General features: G+C 37.7%; 2 protein-coding genes across 2 annotated transcripts; one reads left to right on the top strand and one right to left on the bottom strand.

Moving 5' to 3' along the window:
• Nucleotides 1–5,075: 5,075 nt before the first annotated feature.
• LOC128515987 (uncharacterized) lies at nucleotides 5,076–7,902 on the bottom strand. The gene is made up of 3 exons (XM_053490284.1): nucleotides 7,856–7,902; nucleotides 7,185–7,669; nucleotides 5,076–6,169 (listed from the first exon to the last, which is right to left on the bottom strand). Exons 2-3 carry the CDS (start codon nucleotides 7,579–7,581, stop codon nucleotides 5,646–5,648), a joined length of 921 nt encoding a protein of 306 aa, XP_053346259.1. The 5' UTR covers nucleotides 7,582–7,669; nucleotides 7,856–7,902; the 3' UTR covers nucleotides 5,076–5,645.
• A 1,361-nt stretch (nucleotides 7,903–9,263) lies between these two features.
• LOC128515955 (uncharacterized) lies at nucleotides 9,264–14,923 on the top strand. The gene is made up of 2 exons (XM_053490248.1): nucleotides 9,264–9,317; nucleotides 12,833–14,923. The coding sequence occupies exon 2, from the start codon at nucleotides 12,854–12,856 to the stop codon at nucleotides 14,921–14,923; it is 2,070 nt and encodes a 689-aa protein (XP_053346223.1). The 5' UTR covers nucleotides 9,264–9,317; nucleotides 12,833–12,853.
• Nucleotides 14,924–22,651: the final 7,728 nt, after the last annotated feature.

Raw genomic sequence — 22,651 nt, 5'->3', positions numbered from 1 at the left:
CTGAATCCCCTCCCAGGTCCTCACCGCCCTTGGTCTCATATCTCTCTGGATTTCATTACCGGCCTCCCCAATTCTGAGGGCAATACTTGTATACTGACCATAGTTGATCGCTTCTCCAAGTCTGCCCATTTTGTCCCCTTGCCAAAGCTCCCATCAGCCAAGGAACCAGCCGAGTTGATGATCCTCCACAACTTTCGTCTGCATGGTCTCCCCTCCGACATTGTCTCTGATCGTGGCCCCCAGTTCTCGGCAGAGTTCTGGAAGGGATTTTGCAGACTAATCGGCGCAACACCCAGCCTATCCTCTCCTCTGGTTATCACTCTTAGTCAAATGGGCGGACAGAGAGAGTAAACCAGGAACTGGAAAAGGCCTTAAGGTGCATGGCCTCACGAGACCCAACCATGTGGAGCAGGACACTCCCCTAGATTGAGTATGTGCACAACTCTCTGCCAACCTCTGCTACAGGCCTTTCTCCCTTCCAGTGCTGCTTGGGCTATCAGCCCCCACTGTTCCCATCCCAAGAAGAGGAAGTAACCATACCATCAGCCCTGCCTTTTGTGCGCCGTTGCAAGAGAGTTTGGTCCCAGGCCAAAACCCGTCTCCTACGTACCATCAGGACCTTCAAACGGCAAGCTGACCCTCGCCGCTTGGCAGCCCTCAGGTACAGAGTGGGCCAAAGGGTGATGCTGTCCACCTGAAACATTCCCATCAAAACAATCTGCCACAAATTGTCTCCCAGGTTCATCGGACCATTCACCGTCACCAAGATAATTAACCCTGTTTCCGTCAGGCTTTCCCTACCCCTCTCTATGTGCGGCATCAACCCGACGTTTCATGTTTCGCAACTCAGGCGACTGGTCCCCAGCCCTCTATTCCAACCCCCCCACCCTCCTCCTCAACTCATTGATGGAGGTGAGGTTTTTACGGTGCGCAAGCTGCTAAAAGCTCGACGCCGAGGCAGAGGCCTACAGTACCTCATCGATTGTGAGGGTTATGGACCAGAAGAGAGAAGTTGGGTCCCTGCCAGGTTCATTGTCGACCCAACTCTAATCTCTGACTTCCACCGGCAACACCCAGAAGCACCAGCTAAGAGGCCCGGTGGTGCCCATAGGAGGGGGGTACTGTAACGGTACGCCAAGTCACGCCCTCTGCTCAAGCCAAGCCATGATCTCCAGCGACTCCTTTCCACACACCATTTTGTTGCTTCCATTTTGCCGCCTCGTTCATTCATGCTCGAGCACACCTGCGCCTCATCTCATTCATCACTTTCACTCTATATAACTCTTTCTCAGACATTATTGCGCGCTTATAGCCCAGTTTTCTCGTGCTTCATGTTGCCGAATTTTTACGGAAAGTAAAAAGTTTTTTAAAAGTTACGTCTTTTGCTTCACGAAACAGAATTGTTTGCTATGTTGACTGATAACCAGGCTTTGAACCTTTGCTTCCACTTTCGACTCTGACTCTGTCTACATCCTTAGGATTACGACAACGCTGATCTCCTTAAGCTGCTGCGCTCTCTACCTGTGCGTTGGATTCAGCACACGTGCTGCAGCCTCCATCTCTCCACACAGCCGCGATCACTCTGCTGCATCTCTTGCTCAATCTGCACGTTTTCAGCTGCGCTCGCTCGGCTGGCCACCGCGCGCGCTCTGTGTCGCTCGCTCCTTAACTCTTGTCTACAGCCACTGCAAATCCACACCACTGCTCACTTCAAGTAATGTTTTTTTCTATATTCTCTCTCTATTTGACTTTCATATTTTGCATTAAAATCAGTGGTATTGAAACAAGGGAAATAACTTTATTTTCTATTATAATTCTCTCTCTGTGTAACGTTCATATTTTGCATTAAAACCAGTTGTATTTAACCCACTCTGTTGTGTCTGCTTTTGGGTCCCCCAAGCCTGCCTCACACGGACCCCCCGTGACAAATATAAGACATTTTAGGATGTTCTGTACATTTAAAAGAATTTATGCAAATTTATTCTTAAACATATTTAAAATACATTGATGTGGTTTAAGCTGTAAGCTGTGCAATATTACGATTATTACCACACATGCACACACAAACACTCAGTCTAATGTTAGCCACAGTGTGTAAAATATATAATAATAATAAATACAGTAATCAAGCAGTTTTGTAGTTGCTCTGACTCATTCATCTACCCTTTACAATTTCGCCCTTCTCACTGTAGCTGCATTTTTAATATCTTGTTATGAATGTGGCTGGAAGTGAGTGGGATATATTAGGATATATAACTTTTTTTCTAAAGCAGATTTGTTGGAAGCAGAAAATAATGGGCAAGCATAAGGATTTGAGTGACTGGGTCAGAGCAACTCCAGAACTGCAGCTCTTGTGGGATTGATCCAGTATCCATTGGATTAGGCTCAATATAAAGAACAGGAGGTAGAGAAAGAGAAAGAGAGAGACAGAGAGAAAAAAAGTGGAAGCAACTGTGTGTGTGTGTGTGTGTGCTCATGCACACCAGTTAAAATGCACTGAACAGTAAATATAAATGTAAGTTCCTCCTACTTTCTGCGCTTTATTAAATGAGTGAAAGAGAGTGTCACAATGTCTTTTTTTCTTACTAATAAATAAACAGTGTTACTGTGTCCTGCATCTTAACAGCTTCATAGAAAATTTATCAAAAATGCATAAGCAGGTTTTCTATATTTTAAAAATGTTAACCAACAGATTAAAATATATTTGACATTTTTTACATGGGTGTAAATTCATGTAAAAATATTGGTGTGAACTGAACCCTTACAGGTCTTATATGCTCCAGCCAAGACATGACAATTTTCTTTGCGTTCAAACTAAACAAGGCCTAAATAGTCAACTGGCTTGTGCTTTATGGACCTCATTATATTAAATATGTGGGGCCGAACATCTCAGTCTTCATTCCTAAAGCAAGCTACAAAACTTTAATGCCTCACTTTTAAAACAAATATAAATAAATAGAGTCCATGGTAAACTATACTGCACATTTTAATACTTCTTTGGACCACATTTGGCAGACCTGCAAGTTAAATGAGTTAGCGAGCTTGTTTACCATCAACTAAAGCATCAACTAAAGCACTCTCAACTCTTCCTGCTTACTGTTTCTGTGTCTCTGCCTCATCTGAAGAATTTTCTGATGTTCGTCTACAGGAGATGACTGGAGAGACTTTGCTAGTGTAGCTGTTGGGTCCATGTCCTTTGTTAAGGCATCTGGAAAATTCACAACCACACGGGTGTGTGGGATCTCCAGGATAATTCTTGCATATTGGGCAGCTACATAATAACCTTGCCAAGTCAAGTTGTACTGTCTAAGTGTGTACATATCCATCAACACAAAAACATAACTTAATTTTTACATGAGTTGATGTGCAATTGTAAAATAATATCAGTTTTACTACAATGAAATGTTGCTGTTGTATTTAGCACATGTAAATGCTGAACTCAGATGTTTTGTACGTACTTAGGGGCCCTGTTTCTGTGAAACAGGAAGCACCAGTGGTTTAGGTAAAGCTTTGAGACATTTGATAAAAGTGCAACTGAACTGAATAATTCACTTTATAATTTGATGGATACCTTGTACATGTATTGATACATGTATTTTGGTTATTTATTACAAATATTATTTCACAAATAAACATAAAGCATTTTATAATATCACACAAATGTTATGTGTATGCACCCTGTCCACGGTGTACCCCACCTCGTGCCATAAGTCTCCTGGGATAGGCTCCAGGCCCCCGCAACCCTGAATACAGAATTAAATGGTAATGATAATGAGTGAGTGAGTGTTATGTGCATCCAATAATGCCATTAACCTTCCTCCTATGTTAGCTGTCTGTTTTGACCCGTGTCTTTAATCAGCCACACTACCCTCAAAACAATTATTTATCATCCAATTTTTTTCCTTACCTCTTGGTTACTTTGTTACGCTTCCTTGTCAATTAAAATAATGTTTTTAATATTTTTGCTGTGACCTCATGAGCTTTTACTTTAACATCATACCTCTCATTTTAAATTTTGAAAAATCAATAAATGAACCTCAAGAGAATTATTTAAATAAATTAAAGGTTGTTACATTACCTGACTATTACTGAGGAATAATAGAACACATCTCTTAATAAATTTGTTATATATATTTTTTGTTATAATATTAATTACTATAGTTACATCTATGGTGTTATGGGTCGAATTTGAACCATATATATTTATTTCAAAGAAAAAGACAAAAATGTATTTTCAAAAATAACTAATATAAATGGAAAGCTAAACAAGTAAATCTCAAAATGTGGATTTACAAGGTCAAACAAACAACGAACAATAAAGCAAATCAAACCAATAGAAATGAGGCACTAGTTCCAAAAAATTCATTATTTTATTTTCATCGGAATAAGATAAATTTCATGTTTTTTTGTTAATTAGTTTGTAATTAAGTAGAGTTGAACTTGGATTACCCAAAGTAACCCAAATTGAATTTTTCCATAAGAAATAATGAAAATAATTATTAAAATAAAACAAATTAACCTGTACTTGACCTTGAAAAAATAAGTAAAAATAAATAAATCCAGACAGATAAGTGTTTCTATTTGTGTGCGCAGGCACTGTGCATGTGTGAAGCTCTTCTCATCTTAAACAGTTACCCTTCCTCCACTCATTTCAGACACACGCGCACTCAACAGAAACACTGTTTTATCGGAAAAATAAACAAGAAATCTCTCTAATGACACTCGATTAAGCGACACACTAATGGAATCACTGCTGTAAAGTAAAAATAAAACAAATTAACCTGCAATTTACCTTTAAAAAGAATCACGACAGAGCAGTGTTTCTGTGTAGAGCAGAGATAAAGAGTCTGTGTGTGTGTGTGTGTGTGTGTGGGTGTGTTTTGCATGGTGTCCAATGAATTATATTACATTAAATATATACTTTAATTTTATTAATTACTGTCACGTATGTACATTAGTACAGACACAGCCATATACTTTAAGTGTACTAATTATACTTAAAGTTGTTCCATTTTAAAACACAAAAGTATATTTAATACACTTAAAATTGTCCTTTTGTACAATTTAATAACAACTTAAATGGACTTAGTACAAAGTTAGTTGTTCCAAAATAGCAAACTTTAGTCATTAGTCTGTCTGCAAGTACAGTGGAACTTCGGATTTTTAATACATTTTGACTTGAAGTCTTGGTTTATGAGTATCAAGTATAATGTATCACGCATGCGCTTTCTTGTTTTCTTGCATAAGAAACATTTAAAAAAGTCAACATGTGCTGAACAGCATGCAAGTTCTTTTAGCATGAATGTGTTCAGCTAACTAATTAACATTACAAGGCACAGCCGGATGACATTGTTAAACACTTTTTTTTATCATTATTACAGCAAACTATATAAGAAAAGCTTACTTCTTACTTCTACTTTTATCCTCCCATGTATTCACACATACTTGTCACTAGGAGGATGACTTAATTTACTTCCAAAACATAAAACATTATTACTAAGATAAAGGAATTATAGATTTGGGGTTTTAAACTATTGTTTTAATGACATTTCAAGTGCAATGGGATAGAGTAGAGAGCATGAGATTTTCGTACGTAGTAAAAAAAAAAAAAACTTGATGTTTTCTTTTATCACTAATGAATGTAACTAATAATAAATAGCTGTCACTATCTGTTCCCCAGGTTGTTCCTTTGAGTTACAGATAGCTGCAAGACGTTGGTTGTTCTCACTAATTTGACTGATCAGTCTTGACATGTCTTTGTTGTACAGAAGCTCATTTCCAGTAATATCAGTTGTGGCCTTCATTACATCCTCAATCACCTTCAGCACAGGCTCCTGGATGATGAATCTGCGAGTTTGATGTTCAGCCACGCTCGCTCTCCCACTCAGGACACTAAGAAGTTGGACGGCACGTCTCACTTTCTCCTGGAAATCACAAGCAACCTGCTTCTGCTGCTGCATCTTCTGGATTTTTTCACATGTCTGCTTCAGCTTCTTATCTTTCTGAGTGATATCACGTGTGGTCCGGGAGATTTTGGACTCGTACTTAGATACTTTATCCTTGTATTTTTCCACTTCATAATCAGACTTTCTCACCTCCTCTTCAGCCTCCTCGACAGCCTGTTTTGCTTGACTTAGTTCAATTGCACCACCAATCAACATGGCAGAACCTGAATCACAAAACAGTTTTAAAGAAATAAACAAAATTCCAAATATAAATTTAAAATGTTTTCTTTTTTGTCTAAAGAGCAAGCCAGAGGGAATGGTGGCAAGGAAAAAAACATCAGAAATAAATCTTTAGAGGAACAAGACAACATATACAGTACTAGAATCGATTAGTTTGATTTATTTTTAATATATTGTAAATTTCCTCTATTATAGACTTGAATATGATATAGATCAAATGTGATATATTTATGTAAACAGGAACTTATGAGTAATTTATGAGATTGAACATTAGATTAATTTCTAAAGCAATTAATATTTATTTTAATTTTAACAAGGTGTCAACTGTAATCATCTGTACAGTGATGGAGGCTAAAGTGCAAAACTGTTCTTAGCAGTAGAAGTGTCAAAGCTTTGAAACACTAATACTGTGTTTGGCTCACAAACACTGATTAGAGGGCTACTTTATTAGTTTGGCTTTGTAAAATAAACCTTTTTCCCCTACTGCAGTCTTCATTATACTAGATATCAACAAAGAGTCTGCACCCTTTGATCAACGTAGGCATTACAGATGCTAGCAGTTTAGTCAAGTACTGTGGTATGAGACCATTTAGTGTTTTATATGTCAATAGTAATATTTTTAAATGCAGTGTGGATAAGATAAAGGTGATGTGCTTATATCTTCTGGTTCTAGTGAGGCTGCAGTCTGAACTAAGTGAAGCTTGTTTATGCACCTAGTGTAACGTTCAGACAGTAAGGCATTACAATAACCCAACCTTGAGTTAACAAAAGCATGAGCATTTTTTTCTGCATCATATAGTAATATTATATTTTTTATCTTGGCAATATTTCTGAGTTGGAATAATGCTATTCAGGTAATTGTATCTACGTGAGCTTCAAATGAAAGACTGAACTATATAATCACACCAAGTTCTTATATTTTACATGATGAAACAGAAAGGCCTTTGAGTTACTGTGTATGAATCAGTTTTGTTTGGTAATTATATATACACATCTCACCTGCAATCCATCCGATCACTGGTATAATTAACAGCCCCGCCCCAACGCCTGTGATGACTTGAGCATTGTATTGCCTGGCTTCTTGTTCCTCAAGTGTTTGTTTTGATGTATTCAGATTTCCCCTGGCCACCTCCAGAGCTCCCTGAGATTCACTAAGTAACTTTTCATTGGATTCCTGCTTTATATTCAAGCTCTCTAAGGTTTGTTTCATAGTTTTCATCTTTTGCTTAAGTTTTCCCTCATTTTGTACAAGTCTTTCTAAGCTTTCATCCAGACTCTCTAAGCCTGAACTAACCACCTGTTCTGATCTCTGCAGGTGCTGATGAGTCTGCACTATCTGCTCTCTGATGTAGTCATAGTTGGAGCTCTGACCAGTAACAGGATCTACATCTCCCATATAGAGACCCTCATAGACTCTGTTCAGGGAGGAGACACCATCTCTTAATGGAACAATAACAGCCTTAGCTGTGTTCTTCAGTATAGCTCTGCAGAGACAAAGAAAAATCACAACCACATAAAAACAGGTCACTGTTAAAACATATTCAGACATAACATGAGAAAATGTATAATAAAATTGTAATTTTTTAACAAATGTAAAACAGTATGTATTTTACATTGCTGTTGTATTCAGCACATGTGAATGCTCTAGAGTGCCGAGGTTTTGTACTTACTCTGGGGCTCTATTTCTGCAAAACAAGACACAACAGTGGTTTTGGATACCCTGTAAAACAGAGTACATAAACTGCATAAGAGTCATTCTATAATTTAAGGTAATTTCCATGTCCATTGATGATGATTACTCATCAGAAGTATCACATAAGTGGAAAGGATGCTATAATATTCACGCAAATACTATGCACCCAATGCTTCATTTTGCTAAAAATCTCTCTTAATTTACCAAATTGACAGATTTCTGCCATGTCCATGTTTTCTGTTTGTATTTTGTGGTAAACTGCATTGGTTTGACATTTTAATAAAATTCATTCTTGTTGTTCATTCCTGTTTATAGAAGTTTGAAACTACTGCTTTGAAACCAATATTCTCTTTACTTTAAAAAAAAAAAAAAACATATTTATACACTACCGTTCAAAAGTTTTAGATCACTTTCTAACTCCATGATGGTTCCTGATTTTTATTTCTTTCTACATTGTAAAGGCTGAAGGCGTCCAAAAAATGCATTAATCTCCTTTGAACAGTTAATGGTGAGATGTTTCTGCTACTTCTGCTCTGTAAAGACTTCATAACGCCTCTAATCTGAGGTGCTGGTTGTTAATTGGTCATTTTTCAGGCTGATAACTCTAAATGAACTTCTCGTCTGCAGCAGAGGTAGGTTTTGGTCTCGCCCTCCTGGGACGGCCTTCATGAGAGCCAGTTTCATTATGGTGTTTGACGGATTTTGCAAATGCACTTGACACAATACTGTTCTTGCAAGAACTATTACAGAAAGGCTGACCTCTGTGTCTTAAAATAACAACTGTTGTTTTTCTTGTTGTTACGTAATTACCTAATTCCATATGTGTTATTTTATAGTTTTGAAATCCCCAGTATTGTTGTAGAATGTAGAAAATAAATCACTAAACAAAAACAAAGAAATTTGCAAGTGATCTAAAACTTAGTGTGTATATACTGTATATATGAATATATATAATTTTAAATATATGGCATCTATATAGGAAACAATGTCATTAGGTTTAGGGACATTAAGACAAATTTCAAGCTAAATGTAGTACAATATTTTCATGATGCACATAATGTTTGTGTGATATAACATGCTTTAATCATCATAAATGGATATGGAATGTACATTCCAAACAAACCTAACATAAAGGTAGAAATGAGAGTGAAAAAGACACAGACTAACACAGAAGTGAAAACAGTGTAAGAGTAAAATCTTACCATTTATAGTAAGTAGTTTATCCTCTTTCAGCTCAGTGAAGAGTGTTTTTTTTAAACGGTTAGCTCCTTTTAAACTGCAGTATTAGTGTGTAAGGGCAGAAGTACTAAAGGGGCGGAGATTTATCTGGCTATAAAGCTCACTGTAAGTTTTGTGGGTCTTTCCCTGTCCTCCCTTTGTGCTGAGAGAGCTGACAAGACCTCGTCCTCATCTTTACTGAAACCCACCCAGATATCAAGGTAGAACCTTTGTTGTAAAACTAAATACTTACCGCATAATATTTTATTATGTATCACTGCCGTTTCAGTAGCACAATTTATACAACCATAAAAAATCATTAGTGTAAAGAGTTGCTTAATCATTATGACTATTCTCTATAGGATTTGGAGTAAATTTCTTAAATGTAACATACAGTACAGTACAGTACTGTATCTGCTAGTTACAAAACGTATTGGAGGGGGCAGGGGTTACATTCCATGTCCATTAATGAGTATTCTTCACAAATGTATTTAACTCATAAATGGAAAGCATTAAATCACACAAATATTTTGTACGTTTAATGCATTTTGCTAATTTTATTTTCCTTATTTTACCAAATTCACAGTTTTTGTGTCTCTCACTTATCCCTGCCACTGTATTCACCTCTCCTTATGATATGAGAGCTAATGGTCTGGTTCTCTGCTTCGTTAGCAGGATTTATATTAAACCTCATACATATATACTATATATATATATATATATATATATATATATATATATATATATATATATATATATATATATATATATATATACACACATATACACACAGCGTTGGGGGACATTACTTTTTAAACTAATTACATTACAAAATGACTGTCTTTAAAAAGTAATCAGTTACATTACAGCATTACTTTCTGATAAAAGTAGCTAGTTTGAGTATTTTTCCACTGCAGAAAATGAAAACTCCTTTGTGATTCCTCATGCATGTTGTTTTAGTCAAGACCTTTATAATTATTCCACCATCATCACACAGTGAAGTTTGGTCCATTATCTGTTAACTACTAATACCCCCATCTCACCTACTAATACCCCTATCTTACCTACTAATACCCCTATCTCACCTACGCGGTTTCGCGTGGTGGCCGTAAGTACGGTTCATCGTGATTCACTGCGAGTTTTGGTGCTGTGCTTAGGTTTCCATCTTTTCGCACGTTGGTCCTCATCTAGTCAAACCACATAGGTGAGATAGAGGTATACAGTAACAGCAGGAATAACAGAGGGGGGCATGTTATCAGGGGCGGGCCTTGTAGGACGATTTTCACACACACACTAACGGATTGGGAATGACTGTTGTCTCGCTCATGGATTACATGAATTGTCTGAATAATAGATTCAATTTTTGAAAAAAATAACTAAATAACTTAGTACTTGAGTACAGAAATGGCAGACTTGCATACTGTAGAAATGGATTATCTACACTACTGAGTAATTAAGTTGACAATTTCCTAAATATTACCTATAATTTCAGTGGTAGGTGGTAGTGGTATTTAACATCATATTTAAACATTTTGATTAAAACATAAACATAATTGAATTTAAATTTTAAAAAGATTTAAATTATAACAATGTACACAACATAATTATAGTCAGTTAATATACTCATTCACAACAAGATGTTATATAAAATATTCAATAATATTAGAAAAAAAAAACAACACATTGTGTTAAAAAAATACATTATACAATTAAGTGGAACCTCGGATTGTAAGTAACATGGTTTGCGAGCGTTCCGCAAGACGAGCAAAGTTATTTATAACACATTTTGTCTTAATAAACGAAAGAGTCTTGATTTAGGAATACAAAATATCATTGAAAATCATGTGGCACGCATGTGCTTCTGATGCAGACAGTAATGTGATCACAACTAAGCCAATGGTTTTACTCTAAACCATCTTTAATTTGTGTTTATATATATGTGTGTGTGTGTGTGTACTCGCGGGGGGAAAGTGTGTGTGTGTGTGTGTGTGTGTGTGTGTGTGTGTGTGTGTGTGTGTGTCCTACACAGCAGCCCCCCTTCCTCCTCTCCACTTTCAGGTCTCAATCACTGCAGCTAGGATTCTATTGCAGTAATTGTGTCTAAAACTAATGACACATATGCTCTCTGCTTCCCGCATTCAGCTGCTTGCTCTCCCCTCTTTTTGAACATCCAATCCAATCCTACTGGATAGGTGAACAATAAATCCACATATCCACTAGATGGCAATAGTAATGGTAAAAATTTTCATGTTCAAAAAAAGCAGAGAACAAGCACCTGAATACGGGAAGCAAAGAGCATGTGTGTGTCATTAGTTTTTGTTATAACTATGTCATGCCTTTCTGCTGTTGTCAATAAAGCCATAAGTTACAGAACTGTCGGCTCTGCGTTTTTCAAAGATAAACTGCAGGTTAATTATATATGTATGTATATATATATATATATATATATATATATATATATATATATATATATATATATATATTAATTAATTTTATATAAATATTTTTGGGTTGTGGAAAGAATTATTTATTATAGGGGGAATTTTGCTTTGATATACGGGTGTTTTGATATACAAGCACACTTCTGTAACAAATTATACTCTCAATCCAAGGTTCCACTGTGTATACAATAAGAAAATCTATTTTCTTTTTTTCTATTTAGATTGTTAATTAAAAATTTGTGATATTAAATGGAACAGTTTTTATTCATGGTTTTGAAACCAAGACTCCCTCAACTAGAAAACAAACATTGCAAACAGTGTCAGTTCGGAAACATTATGACAGACTTTAACCTAAATGAAAGATTCAGATAATACTGTATTTGTGTCATATCATAACATGCCTTCAATTAATAGCTAAAAAAAATATTTTTAAGATACACTCACTCGCCAATTTCATTATGTACACTTTGCTAGTACTGGGTTGGACCCCTTGTGCCTTCAGAACTGCCATAATTCTTTGTTGCAGAGATTCAACAAGAAAGAAACATTCTTTAGACATTTTGCTCCATATTGATCTGATATCATCAGGCAGTCACTGCAGATTCATTCAAGTGAAAAAAATCCAAGCAGAAACCGTGCCTTATCAGACCGGGCAATATACAGTATTTCCAATCTTTTTCAGACAATTCTCTAAACACTAGTTTGATTAATTGTGTTTGAAAATCCCAGTGAAGCAGCAGTTTGAAAATGCATCTGGCACCACCAACAATACCACATTAAAAGTCATTTAAATCACATTTCTGATGCTTCACCCCATTTTGATGCTTGTTTTAAAGCTCAACAAATCATCTTGACCATGTCTATATACCTAAATGCATTGAGTTGCTGACATGTGATTGGCTGATTGGTGTTTTGTTAACAAGCAGCTGAACAGGTATACCTGAATGTGGCTGGTGAGTTTATGCAAATATCATGAATGGACATGGAATGTACCCACATTATAAAATACTCTTGTACAGCAGATTATTTAAATTTGCCAAGAAACACTGCATTAGAAAATCCAATGGGTAAGGATACTTTGAACTGAGAAAATTTAAGGATCTTTTAGTCACTGCCTGGGCAAATAAATGTCCCTATATCAGAAATTTTGTTTAACTATCTTTAGCTTTTATCACGTTGTGCAACATGTACCAATTCATGTTAAATTGATTAATCATGTTTTAGTCCTAATTCATGATTTTTTTTGTCATGTTGTATTAATCTTGTGTTCTACTTACTGTTATATGTCTATGTAGAAATAAGGATTACCTTATACCATGGATTCTCAAATTGCAAAGAAAAATCAAAGCCTCACCACAGCTGAGGATATGAGAAACCAAACCAAGCTTGTGATGCAGCCATATGCCAACTGGGAGGAATATCTGACTCCTGCGCCACTTTCCATAGCCATCCTGGGAGAGTTGGTCTTCATTTCCTCTAGTACAGATTTCTCCATCAACAAGAACCCACCTAAAGGTGGCTATAAGTACATCAGATACCCAGATTCATTTCGTGCCTGCCTCATGCAAGTGTGCAATTCTGGCTGGGGGGCTTTCAATGAGGCCCATAAGAACATGGATCAGATTAGACTCCACACCATGGCGGTTCCAGATTACATGAAGACAGCTGTGAAGATCCTGTTCCAAGACAATAATGAGGTTGTTCAAGCCCACCTCCCTGACCAGCTAGAGAACATTCGTGTCATTGCAGATGACTGTCTTGAGCTGGCCGATTTAACAGAAAAGAAATTTACCGATGTCATCAATATTATCCAAGAATTGTTGGAAGCTTGTTTAAATGCTCAGTTCTTCTATGGCGAGGAGCTGGATGCTATCAAGAAGAAATTGGATGAGGCCAAACTGAGGAAAGAGTCATCAGAAGAAGCCATGAAACGCTCAAAAAAGGCAATAAAAACCATGGGAGAGCAACTGAAGGAAGCACAAGAAAGTTATAAGAAAGCAATGGATTCACTTCCCAGTGGATGGGACATGTTAGCTATGGATTTTGTTGGGAGCCTGACTGAGAGCATCACAGCTGTTGTTAATGGATTAACAGCTGTGATTACCAACCCTGCAACCCAAACCCAAGCTTCCACGACATTTTCTAAAACAATGCACTTTATTAAAGAATTCAACAGACCAAAAGTTGATGACGTTGATTTAATTAATATTTATAGCAAGTCTGCAGAAATCCTGAAGTGCACAGAGAATGTTCAAAGGTTTGTTGAGAACAACACAATTAACTGGAAAGACTTGTATGATCAAAAGAAGAAAGGTACAGTAACAGACTTTCAGGCAGATCAGTTCAGGAGGATCAGGGAAAGTTTAAAAAAAAGCCCAAACTGTGGTGATAAAATGTGTGCCGAAAGATTATGTGATGAGGGCATTGCAATCTGTAAAGACATATCAAAGTATGCACCAGAGGGGAAATGTGAAGATGCAAAAACACAGAAGCTGATTGAAAGCATCAGAAATCTGACTGTCTCAGCTCAAACTTTCGACTGCAAAAGCAAAGACATCACAAAGTCTCCTGCACTGGCTCCCAAACCACCAATGATGTACAAAGAAGAAAGTAAATCTGGAAAGATGAGGGCTTCTCAAAGAGAATCAGACAATGCCAGATTCCGCATCGAGCAGAGCCGTGCTCAACTGGACAAGACCAGAGAGACTTATGAAAAGAGTGTTGAGAACATGGAGAAAAACCAAAAGGAGCTGACTGAAATCTTAATCACCATGAGGAACTGTGAGGTCAAAGAGATTGACTTTAAGACCACCATACAAATGCTGGTCAAAGGTATGGATGCCATGGGGAGAGTGAAGGAGCAGTGGGAAAAGATGGTACGCTTCTTTCAGATGGTGTCCAACATTGTGAAAACCAGCCTGACCAGAACCCTTAAGGACTTTGTTTCCACATCCGAGAAAACACAAACACTTTCCTACAATGCAAAGCTCTTCTCCAAAGATCTGCTCTACACTCAAGCCTTTCAAGCCACTAACATTGCCAGCCTTGTCAATATGATTTCAGCAACCTACACTGAGGTGTCCACCAAGTACATCATGGATCGTGTCAGCTCTCTGGGAAAACTGATGGCCATGGACAAGGACAAGCCTGAGTTTCGTTCAGAGCGCCAGAAGTTACAGAACTCCTGCGATGAAGCTCAGAAAGCCATTTTACACCTTGTCCTTAAGAATAAGCAGGAGTTTGAAAGAAAAAGTCTTGCAAGACTGGATAAGATTGATAACGAGCTGCTCGCCATTCTCCCTGCTGCTGCTCCAGAACAGCTAAAAAACATTCAAGCAGCTGTTGAAAAAGGATTCTCAGATGAAGAGGCAGCAGAGTATTTCTGAGTGAATTAACAAAACTTAAATTATAATAAATAAAATACAGAAAATGTAAAGGAAGTGCTGTAGAATGATGTAAAATAACTATTCTGAATCCTTAAAAAATATGCTGTAGCCCTAAATGAACATATATGGGGCTTAGGATTGTGTAGTGTAGAGTGACATCCTTTTTTCAATTCAATTAAATTCAATTTTATTTGTATAGTGCTTTTAACAATTGTCATTGTCGCAAAGCATCTTTACCCAATCAAAATAATTATTTAGGTTTGTATGGAATGTGAATGTGTATGCATCAAAATGGTCAGATATTCCCTGATGAGCAAGCCAAGGGCACAAAATAGGTAGGCTAATTTTCCATCACAAAATAGGTAATATGATAAACTGAACTTTTGTTAATTTTAACCAACTACAGAAACATGATCATTTTGAGAGTTCTGCAGTTTTGCGCTCATTTCCATATTCCGGTAGTGGTAAAATTTTCCCCTATATACAAGTAATGATAAATTTTCTTCTACCTCACATATCCAAAAGCCTAAATACTGTAACATCTCTGCCACCTCAGTCCGGGAGGTTAAGATCTGGGTCACCGGATTACTGAGCCACCGCTTTGTCTCCCCCTAGTGTGTCTGTGTGTGCATGTCTCCCTGTATTGTTATCAGCACGAAATTAAGATCACCTGTCTACCCCTGTGTGTGTCTCTATATATAGCCCAGCCGAATCAGTAGCCTGTTGTCTGTTCACTGCCGTGCAACATTGTGTTTCGTCTGTTACTGATCTTACGTGTGTATGTGTTCTTCTAGGACTGATCGGTGTCTGCAGGAACGGGTACAGCGTGTGGGTTAAATGGAACCGTCTTCACGGTCAAGGTCAAGGCTGAGTGAGACTCAGTTCGCGGGGTTTCAGCCCCACCAGAGCTCTTAGTTCTGTTATACACTACCGTTCAAAAGTTTTAGAACACTTTCTAACTCCATGATCGTTCCTGATTTTTATTTCTTTCTACATTGTAACGGAATGCTGAAGGCGTCCAAAAAATGCATTAATCTCCTTTGAACAGTTAATGGTGAGATGTGTCTGCTACTTCTGCTCTGTAAAGACTTCATAACGCCTCTAATCTGAGGGGCTGTTAATTGGTCATTTTTCAGGCTGATAACTCTAAATGAACTTCTCGTCTGCGGCAGAGGTAGGTTTTGGTCTCGCCCTCCTGGGACGGCCTTCATGAGAGACAGTTTCATTATGGTGCTTGACGGATTTTGCAAATGCACTTGACAATACTGTTCTTGCAAGAACTATTACAGAAAGGCTGACCTCTGTGTCTTAAAATAACAACTAACTGTTGTTTTTCTTGTTGTTACGTAATTACCTAATTCCATATGCGTTATTTTATAGTTTTGAAATCCCCAGTATTGTTGTAGAATGTAGAAAATAAATCATTAAACAAAAACAAAAATTTGCAAGTGTTCTAAAACTTTTAAATGGTAGGGTATGTTTATATTGCTTAACAGTGTCTAACCCTACCCGCCTGCAGACCCAAATTTCTGTAGTGTTTTCTTTTGGTTTTCTTTTGTGTTAACTTGGAACAAAGAATAAACCCACTAATACTTCATCCTGCATCTGCATTCGCTTCCTTATCATACAGACATGACAAATACACATTTTGAAATCTGAAGCCTCATTAAAACAAACCAAATCTTTCATATAAGAATTTTTTTTTTTTAAATCATCATTCACCTATGCTGTGTTGCTGGTATGTATCTGCGCCACTCAAGTTTTAAGGATTTCAATAATAAGTTATATTAGTTTAAAATTATTTTACTCAAAAGTACATTGCTAAATTCTTAGAATTTACATAAAGGTTTACAGAATATTATTTTAACTAATTGGAAAATTATTGAATTAGTGAATTATTATTCACTGTTATATTTACTGCTAATTTACTTTAAATCTAGATTATAAACAATTGGATTGTCCTAGTTTATAATGAATTTCCTATTATTGGTATATTTCAATCAAAGGGATATATGTATTTTGCATTAGTTTGTGAATTAATTCTTGCATTATTTGCAAATGCACCTTTAATCAATTATGTTTTTCATTATCTTTGCATTAAACAAGGAAACATTTCTTATTTAAATGTAGTAAATTTATTGCTTTGTCCTCAGTAGTTTCTTATTTTGTAGTTTGATTTGATAATTTGTACTAAATAAAGGAAATAAAAGGGAAACAAACAAATTAAATCTACATCAGGTGTGTTGTGCTGGTTCTATCATAAACATACAAATGGTCTTTTACTACATTGTAAATAAAAAAAAAAAGTGTCTCAATGTAAAATAAATAAGTGAACAAATACATGTTCCACAGCTTTTTTAAGTTTACTCAACTTTTAGAGAAATTGGTGACCAAACAAAATATTTCACATTGCCTATTTTAGTTGACACATTATACTGTATACCCAATTCAAAACCCTAGGTTGACTCAATTTGCTATTTCAGTGATCTCAAGTAATATTGGTTGTTTGCTCAATTAATTATATTTCTCCAAGGTTTACTTAGCCCAACTTCTAAAAAAGTAAGTTTCCAGTTGCTGGTTCAGTTAATTATTTATCTCTAGAGTAAACATTTCTGATAGTCAAAACAATTAGTAAACTTAACCCATTGATGTTGTTCAAATGATTGTTTTTCTGTATAACAAATTGGCCTAACAATACCAAAACAATTAAAACACAAACATAATTTTATAAAAATATTATTCTTCAAAAAGTAGTCAAAATTAAAACTTTAGGAGTTTAAAGCTTCGTAAAATACCTGGGGAGCACTAGATGATTATCAATCTCTTTCTAATTCTTTTATATTGCAATATTATAACCATTTTAAAAATTAGCAAAGATGAAATTAAATATGCTCTGCCTGTAATGCTCTGCTGACTGAAAAAATAAGCTCAGTGGCATTGTTTTCTTGATTTAGCCTTTCAGATGGAAATAAATTCTTGATATCTGGTGGCATGAATAATAAGTACCATGATATATAGCGGGTATAGAAAAGAATCCCCTTTTGAAATAATCACATTTTGTTGCTTTGCAGCCTGAAATGAAGACTGACAAAGTTTTTGTTTTATCCAGCTGTACTTACAGTACTTAGTGCAACTTTTACAATCCAAAAGGATCACCTCTTCCTAAAAGCTCATGATAATGACCACTCTTTGTCATAAATTCCTGCAACTGCTCCAGAGTTGCTCTAGGCTTCTTTGTAGCCTCCCGGACCAGTTCTTTCTTGGCTCTTTCATAGAGTTTGGGATCAGTTTCGTCCTGATCCAGGGAAGGTCTGTGTTGTACCAATATAATAGACTTAATAGTAGACTTCATTGTCTATTATTAATTCTATTATTATATACAATTTTTTTTATAAGGTAGTTATAAAGTTGAATTGTTGTACACAACATTATCCTTGAGATATTTAGACAATGCGTTGTCACCCATAGTTGAGGGAATGATGAGTGGTGTGTATCTCATACACTGATGAGTGGTGTGTATCTCATACACTGATGAGTGGTGTGTATCTCATACACTGATGAGTGGTGTGTATCTTATACTGCATCACGATGATACCCCCTGCGAAGTGTTCATGATATCTCACAAACAAAAAGGCCAATTTGTCTTTTCCTTATAAAGTGTTTAGGTAAAATTCCATTCATACACATGTGACAAATATGCAAAGAAAAAAATCAGAAATACTTTTCCATGGCACTGCATGTAGTCAGATTGTTCCACTGGGGTGAAACTGTGCCAGGTGGAGTTATAGCACTTTTAAAATCATACTAACTTTCTGATCTGAATAACTTTGAATGATGAACTTATTGTTCTTACCTTTGTTTCTTTGTTTTACAAATATGAACCAATATATGTTCAGTGATTACTTTTTATTTACGTTTTTGTTTGTGTTATATTTTTATACTAGTATGTGGTTTTAAAAAATGAATTCCCACTTTAATGATCCAGTGTATTATGATGTGAGATGTGGTGGGCTGCTGGATCCAGCCTCGCTGTCCCTGACCATAATGTTAGAGCTGTCAGAGCGGAACGGGAACTTTCCTTCACACCAAAGGCAGAATCTGTTCATTTGAAGCATTTCACAGCATTTACCTCTAAAGCTTTTTCTTATTTTCATGTAACTTTCAGCTCCATCTTTTCTTCTTCCTCCTTTTCATTCATTGAAATTATTATTAATTTGCTCAAAGAAATTTGCTGCATCAAGAAAGGATCAATATCTCTCCCTCCGTAAATTAAAAGTGAAGGTGTCTAATTAATATTGAGGGAGGGTAATACATCCGCATGTACACACTGTTAGCTTCTCCGCTTTATTAGTAATTTTGCTCGTGGCAGCGTAACAGCCCGATAATTCATGCCCATTCTTTTATTTGTTGCATTGTCAGGTTATAGTACAACCTTTCGGGTGGATCCTGCACTTAAATCCAACTAAAAACTACTGAAAAGAAAACAAAACTCAGGCTCTATATCCCAGCTTACATCTCGCATTCGCGTTCACACACACCGGATCTCATTACCCACAATGCATCTCCCAAACTGGACTACACTCCCGTAAATCAACCTCTCTTTCCCGCAACAACACGCTCTTTGTCGGCGGCGCCCGTGCGATCAACGCACTTATATGAGTAGGAAAGAGATGCAATACTACGGTTTCCGTCATTTTTTATATATATTTGCGTACTAACTGGGCTGGCCCACCAGGAAAACTCCCGGTACTCCAGATGGCCAGTCCGCTGAAACTGGACACTAGAGGGAGACCCGTAGAGAGGAGGGGGACCCATAGAGAGGAGGGAGACCCGTAGAGAGGAGGGACCAAGAGAGGGACGGGACGAGGGCTAAAGACATGGCAATCAGCTAGGCATGGCTTTTAGCTAAACATGGTTAAGCAGTGCTTAACCATGGCAGTTAGCTACACATACACCTAGCTAAGCATGTCTTTAGCCCCAACATGCACTAAGCTACACTTACCTAATAGCTTAACACACACTAGGGAATGGGGGCACAGAAACACAGACGGAGGATACACAGTGGCTAGGCAAGGCGGCACTCCCAGGCTAGGCGAGGTGGCACTAACAAGCTAGGCGGCACTCCAAAGCTAGGAGAGGCGGCACTCTAAGGCTAAGCGAGGCGGCACTCCAAGGCTAAGCAAGGCGGCCCTCCAAGGCTAGGCTAGGCGAGGCGGCCCTCCAAGGCTAGGCGAGGCGGCCCTCCAAGGCTAGGCGAGGCGGCCCTCCAAGGCTAGGCGAGGCGGCCCTCCAAGGCTAGGCGCACTGGGACACTAGGGAGGTAGGAAACACTGAGCAGCTAGAGACACAAAGGGGCTATGGCTAGAAGCATGTTAGTTAGCTTAGCATAGATTTTAGCTAAACACGCTCCTAGCCAAACACACACCTAACTACTTACCTGCTCTAGCTAAACACAAGAACACAGGAGGACAGGACTGAATCAGCTCCACTAACACAGACACACACAAGATACACAGAAACATTGCCAATAAGAGAGCCCAAGTCAACACAACTAAAATCAAAGTACAAACTAAAAGCTCTTGACGAAGGCGGTCGCATCTGCTCTCCCTCCCTTATCTCTCCCCGCTTGCTTCTCTTGTCTGTCTTGTGAATACTATTCAGAGACTCTCCTCGTCTTGCTCTTGAAAATTAAAAAGGAATATGGATTTGATCAAGTGGTCTCTGAATGCAATTGACACGATCTTCTCGACGAGAAATGTGGGTTCTGGGGAACCTACTTGTCCTGCTGAGACGTTTGCTGCTGGATACACGATGGACAGTTGGGAGAAGTGGCGCATTGTGTGCCTGGCCGCACTGTCTCTGGAGGATGTTGAAGATATCTACCTATTCGGAACTCTGATAACTGGGATTCTGCTGATTGGATTAGGTGGGATACTTGGATATCGAAAAATCTTAAAAGCAGTCAGTCTCAACCCCAAGAGACTGGCTGGCTGGGAAATAGTGGTGACGAGAGCTGTCGGTAATCAGACTGTGGTTCTGGACCGCAAATTGGATAACATCTTGGAGAGACTAGCAGCTATGCAACGTGATTTGGACAGACCTGCAGACCAGTGATGGACATTAAATATCTGTGAAATTGGCAGATATTGTTCGAAACCTGGAAAATATGATTTTCTTTTTCGGCTGCCCCTTTTTTCTTTCCAGCTACTGGATTCAAGGCCGTGGCTGGAGTCATAACAAACTCCCCGAAGACCAAGATAACGAGACGCTCTGGAATCCTACTCCCTCCCCCTTCAAGGACACCTGGCGCAGACTATTACGGGATGTTACAGGCTTACAAACTGATACGCACGCACTCACGCACACACATAACAGCTACAGATAGACACTCTACCTTCCCCATATCCAACGCCTTCGTGTGCTTATTCCCTTCAGTGTGGGCAGGCGGAATCGGGACCAGCGCTCTCTAGCTGCAGGGACTGGAGCTGTTTGCCTACATTGGACATTTCCTATCCCCTGTACCCTAATCGTTGCAATGTTTATGTCTTGTGTTTACATGTTTTTATGTGCTTGTTGCTGAGGTATTTTTGTACCCCTGATCGCACACTGCCCTTTTCGAAGGACAGTCTGGGAGGGGATTTTACCCTCGTTATCCTAATGTATCTATTTCTTATCTTCTATGATGGCGCCGGTTAGGTGGCTGCCGTCGCGACTCTGTGGTCGCACAAAATCATTTCACTGCATATTGTACTCTGTATGATGGTGTATGTGACAAATAAAATTTGAATTTGAATTTGAACAGAACAAAATGCCCACACAAATGACAGTGGTGTTACCAAAAATGCTCGACCCAGTTTCCCAGTCTAAACAGCTATTTATAGATTGATTGATGGCTACCTCGGTTCAGATGTGCACTGCATCACCTGACCGAGGTGCCTGCTGGGAAACTGAGTCGGCCAACAAAAACTACAAAATAAAAACAGTGACCTCTAGTGGCGGACCCTTACAAGGTGAAAGTATGAGCCCCAGGTTTCCGCATTATTTCCAGCCATGGTTAAATAATGGATGAAATAATTACTCAATGCTGGACACAAACACCAAAACCATGATGATTACTATTATAAAAAGCCGGAACCACTTCGTGTTCATAAAATAATATTTACTTAATATGATAATATATACGTATATACACTACCGTTCAAAAGTTTTAGATCACTTGCAAATTTCTTTTTTTTTGTTAAGTGATTTATTTTCTACTTTCTACAACAATACTGGGAATTTCAAAAATATAAAATAATACATATAGAATTAGGTAATTAGGTAACAACAAACAGTTAGGTGTTATTTTTAAGCATCAGAGGTCAGCCTTTCTGTAATAGTTCTTGCAAGAACAGTATTGTCAAGTGCATTTGCAAAATCCGTCCAGCACCATAATGAAACTGGCTCTCATGAAGGCCATCCCAGGAGGGCGAGACCAAAACCTACCTCTGCCAAAGACCAGAAGTTCATTTAGAGTTATCAGCCTGAAAAATGACCAATTAACAGCACCTCAGATTAGAGGCGTTATGAAGTCTTTACAGAGCAGAAGTAGCAGAAACATCTCACCATTAACTGTTCAAAGGAGATTAATGCATTTTTTGGACGCCTTCAGCATTCCTTTACAATGTAGAAAGAAATAAAAATCAGGAACCATTATGGAGTTAGAAAGTGTTCTAAAACTTTTGAATG

The sequence above is a fragment of the Clarias gariepinus genome, chromosome 28 (assembly GCF_024256425.1).
Source record: "Clarias gariepinus isolate MV-2021 ecotype Netherlands chromosome 28, CGAR_prim_01v2, whole genome shotgun sequence".
NCBI classification, from domain to species: Eukaryota; Metazoa; Chordata; class Actinopteri; order Siluriformes; family Clariidae; genus Clarias; species Clarias gariepinus.
This window is presented reverse-complemented; position numbering and strand designations above follow the sequence as displayed.

Bases quoted from the DNA above. Each gene is read 5' to 3' on its own strand.
- LOC128515987 (XM_053490284.1), bottom strand. From the start codon at position 7,581: ATGGGAGATGTAGATCCTGTTACTGGTCAGAGCTCCAACTATGACTAC. The intron at 6,170-7,184 runs GTGAGATGTGTA...TTTGTGATTCAG, and splicing joins AGTGATCGGATGGATTGCAG to GTTCTGCCATGTTGATTGGT.
- LOC128515955 (XM_053490248.1), top strand. From the start codon at position 12,854: ATGGATTCTCAAATTGCAAAGAAAAATCAAAGCCTCACCACAGCTGAG.